General features: G+C 36.9%; 1 protein-coding gene across 1 annotated transcript in view; it reads right to left on the reverse strand.

Annotated features, from left to right (window-relative positions):
• LOC107697638 (FYN-binding protein-like) overlaps positions 1-4,092 on the reverse strand; it is a gene marked incomplete at its 5' end in the record, with an annotated part of 9,123 nt that overhangs the window by 1,550 nt on the left and 3,481 nt on the right. Inside the window, 7 exons of the mRNA XM_016498438.1 lie at positions 181-343; positions 475-538; positions 1,485-1,539; positions 1,631-1,647; positions 1,742-1,895; positions 3,716-3,875; positions 3,984-4,092. The exon at positions 3,984-4,092 is cut by the window's right edge and continues 2 nt beyond it. Of these exons, the coding sequence (XP_016353924.1) occupies positions 181-343; positions 475-538; positions 1,485-1,539; positions 1,631-1,647; positions 1,742-1,895; positions 3,716-3,875; positions 3,984-4,092 (722 nt within the window). The remainder of the gene's footprint in view (positions 1-180; positions 344-474; positions 539-1,484; positions 1,540-1,630; positions 1,648-1,741; positions 1,896-3,715; positions 3,876-3,983) is intronic.

The following is a 4,092-nucleotide window of genomic DNA, read 5'->3' on the forward strand; positions in this document are numbered from 1 at the left end:
TTTATAAAGAATATCTCTTTGGATTTGAGACTTTAGTCTTTGCAACTTTACAGATCTTCTTTATGCACCAAGAGCTTGTGACACTCCAAAGAGAAAGGAAAAATTGAAATCACATCATATGACCCAAAAAAGTCAAAGCCTCAATAGCATATGTTTTCCAGCAGGTGGTGTGTGACTCACATTTCCCCAGTTTATTACAGCACAGAAAATGCTTCTTGCTGGTCTCCTGTATAACATCGAGAATCTCTCCATGGACTACCTCCAGGTACTTGCTTCCAGCCTTCTTCAAATTGGCATTAGGATCCACCATCATGGTGTACAGAACTCGGATGGGCCCTTCAAACTGTTAAATAGTTTCATATATTTTAGATTTTTACTACAATTTAGGACATCTGGCAGCTTCTCATTGCAATAATCAACAAGAATCAAAGCTAATCTGTAGAATACAAATGGACATAAGTAAGACAGATTCACCTTAAACTTCTTTCGAAAATCTTTCTCATCTTTCTCCCGCTGCTTGGACTTTATCGGATCGTGGCTAAACAAAACCATATGGCATAAACTGTCACATATATGATGTTCACCACAATGCACAGAACATTAAAAAACAAATACCATCCAGGGTGCAATGTTGTTTTTAAAAGAAAAAGACTAGTGCTGGGCAACGATTAATCGTTGCCCAGCACTTAAAAAGATATTGTAAATGATTACAATTTTGTTCTGAAGTGAAAAGAAACATTAAGATATATTTTTAATAATTACTGCTTGAAAATACTATTTTGAGCATTATATGATTAATGTTTAATACAGAAGATTTGAAGAAACTCCAGGTTAGGGAAGTTAAAACAAAGCCCTCTTTTTCTCTGTTGTAGTTTTCAGGTAGTTATCCATTAACACACAGTTAAAATATGATTTAGACAGTTTGTCATTTGTTCAACGCTGTTCAAAGACACTTCAGCTTTTCATATGTACAATATGAGACAGAAATAGCAAATAGGAGGAAATTTACATAATTGGTGTGATTGTTTGTTTTGGAACACATATAGACCTTAAGGTGCAGTCACATTAGTGAAATTTAAGCAAACTTTTGCGGGCAAACAAGGTCCATTATCACGGCAAATCTGCGTGACCAAATTAAACCCAATTGTGTTGATTCCTATTGAAATAACTGTATTTTGCATGTGAAAATTCGCCAAACCACAGTGACTGTGACCACACCTTTAGTCAGTTTATATTTAAATTGACATAAAATGAATGAAAATGAGACAGTTTTGTCCTGATCACATCAGATTTTGGCAAACCAGATTATTTTCATTTGCATTTTGTAGCTGAGTGATCAACACTAAAGTACTCCACGGTACGACCCACTAAACAGACTGTATACCTGATCCCTCATAGCCTCATTTTCATTTACGCAAAATTAAATATTGGTTACTGAGGTCCACTTGTTAAAAAACTGAGATGCGAAGAAAGATGAGAGATACCTGATCTCTGGGGGAGGAGGAGGAAACTCTTCATGGTCCACGTCATCGTATACATCTGGGAGAAGCAGAGCACATTCTTATCAATCCACTGCAGAAACATGACAAATCACCTCTTGGAAAGTAGAAGTCTGTGCACGTTTACTCACCATCACTGTGAAAACTGCTAAAAGCAGAAAAAAACACACAATATGAGCTCAAACTTTTGAAAGCATAAAAATGTCCCCTGTCTTCCCTCAATATGAAGCTTGAGGTCTCACCTGTCCAGTTGGTCGCTGGAGCCGATATCGTTGTATACCTCTGGGTTGATGAGCCGGCCCGCAGAAGGGTTGTAGGAGGGCATGGCTTGACCACGGATTTTCCGCTTCACTTCTTCATAATCCACATCCACACAGGAGTTACTGATGTAGCCCACTGCAACAGTAAACACATATTTACTATTCAACTTTATGAACACTGTTGGTTTCTATCCTCCTTAAGAAAATGTCAAGCAAAGTTGGTTTTATGCCGCTATAGATTTAAAGGAATATTCTGACTTAAAGTATGCTTAAATATAAGTTAAAGTCGCAATGAAATAGAAGTAGCAACAGATCGTTCTTGGATAATGATGATTTTATGTGAAATGGATTATCGAAAAAGAAGAAAATATAGGGTGAGGACTTGGATCGAGATGAAATGTAAGTAGCAACAGATCTTTTCTTCCATATTGTGATGAAAGAAACAGATTATCGAACAATAAGAAAATGTAGGATGGGGACTTGGATTGCGATAAAATGTAAGGACTGATAGATTGTCTTTTATATTGTGACATACATCCAAGTGGAACGGATTACTGAAAAAGTACTTGAGTCACAATGAAATGGAATAGCGACAGATATTTTCTCCATATCGTGACGTACATATGAGTGAAACGAATTAAGGAAAGAAGAAAAAAAGTTGCTCGAGGACTTGAATTGTGATGAAAAGGAAGTACTGACAGATATTTTATTCTGTATTGTGACGTCAGAGTGGAACAGATTATCAAAAAAAAGAAAAAAAAGAAAAGTAGGACAGGGACTTGGATCACGATGAAAAAAAAAGAGTGGCGAAAGATCATTTATGCCATATTTTGACATGACACTGAGTGAAACGCATTAACGAACAAGAAAAAATGTTGGTCGAGGACTTGAGTTGTGATTGAAAGGAAGTAGCGACAGATATTTTCTTTTGTACTGATCTTTGATCTCACTCTTTCTGAAAATTGTATTTTCACAGGTATGTTATCAAAGCCCTTCAAATTAGAATAAAGATGGTGATTATCAATATTGAGATATGCTTAAACTGTGTTGATATTTTGTTGTTTCACAAACAAGCCAGAAAACATAAAAAAAAAATGTTATAAAGAGCTTAAAAAAGAAATAAAAAAGTCACTCAAACCTAAATTACACTAAATTACACTAAAAACGTATTGCATATTATTGTTCTACTGATATAAGGTCTCCTTACCGTGACATGTTTGCCAGTTCAGTTCAATTACATAATACATAATGGTTAAATTTTTTTACTGAACCATGGACTGTAGAATAGAATAGATTAGAATAGAATAGGACAAATAGTATATAATTGACATACTTTCCCCCTCACTTCTGAAAGGATGAATACAAGCAGCACACACAAAGCTGACATCACTTCCTGTGCAGAATGTCTTGCCTCCACTGTAAAAATGACCGTGAATTTAACGGTAAAAGACTGTAAAAATGCTACAGTAAAAACCTGTTAAATGGTTAACGGTGAATTCCCCTACTATATACAAGTAGGTATAACTGCAGACCGGAGATCTCCAAAATGGGGCGTGAACTCCAAAAGTGGGCAGAACCTCCAAAATGGGGTGGTTAAACTGTGGGGGGTTAAACTGTGTTGATATTTCTAAAAAGGTGCCATTGTCCGGTGAGGTCCGGTTTGGGAGTTACGGAATGATCTCATATTGCATAATCTTCTTAACTGTTTATCTCCTGAACTTCAACTTTCTTTACCACGCTATTCAGCGCCAATCCCGCCGTGCAGTCTACCGTATTTTTTACGGTAAAATTTACGGATTTTTTTTTACAGTGTAGACTTCCATTGTAAGTGCATTGGTGTAAACCTGATTTTTGTTTGTTTTTGTAAACTAAGGAACTAGTCAAAATGACTTTCTGTGGTAATCGACAGCATGTCACAGTCAGAGCTTGAGCTTACACTCGAAGAATATGACTTACTGCTGCCCCTCAGGTTTCGCGCCAGCCATTTCCCCTCAGGGTTGTTGCTCACACGGATGATCTCCACATTCTCTCCCTGTCGCACCGTCAGGTCATTCTTTCCGCCCTGCCAGTCCTCTCTCACACGAGCCATGTGGATCACCTCAATAGGTCCATTCAGCTACGCACACAAATATAATCATGAACATATCTGTAGGAATCTTGCAAAAACACATAGAACCACATTTATGACATCCTGTTTTTTAGCTTCAACAGACAAAATTGTTACCTTAAATTTTTTTCTATACTCATTTTCCCACTTCTGCTTTTCCTTCAGTTCTTTCTTGTCCAGCTCTGTCTTTTTAGTCTCTTTCAATACTTTCCTCTCAGCAGGTACA

The sequence above is a fragment of the Sinocyclocheilus anshuiensis genome, unplaced genomic scaffold (assembly GCF_001515605.1).
Source record: "Sinocyclocheilus anshuiensis isolate Anshui unplaced genomic scaffold, SAMN03320099.WGS_v1.1 scaffold2108, whole genome shotgun sequence".
Classification (NCBI taxonomy): domain Eukaryota; kingdom Metazoa; phylum Chordata; class Actinopteri; order Cypriniformes; family Cyprinidae; genus Sinocyclocheilus; species Sinocyclocheilus anshuiensis.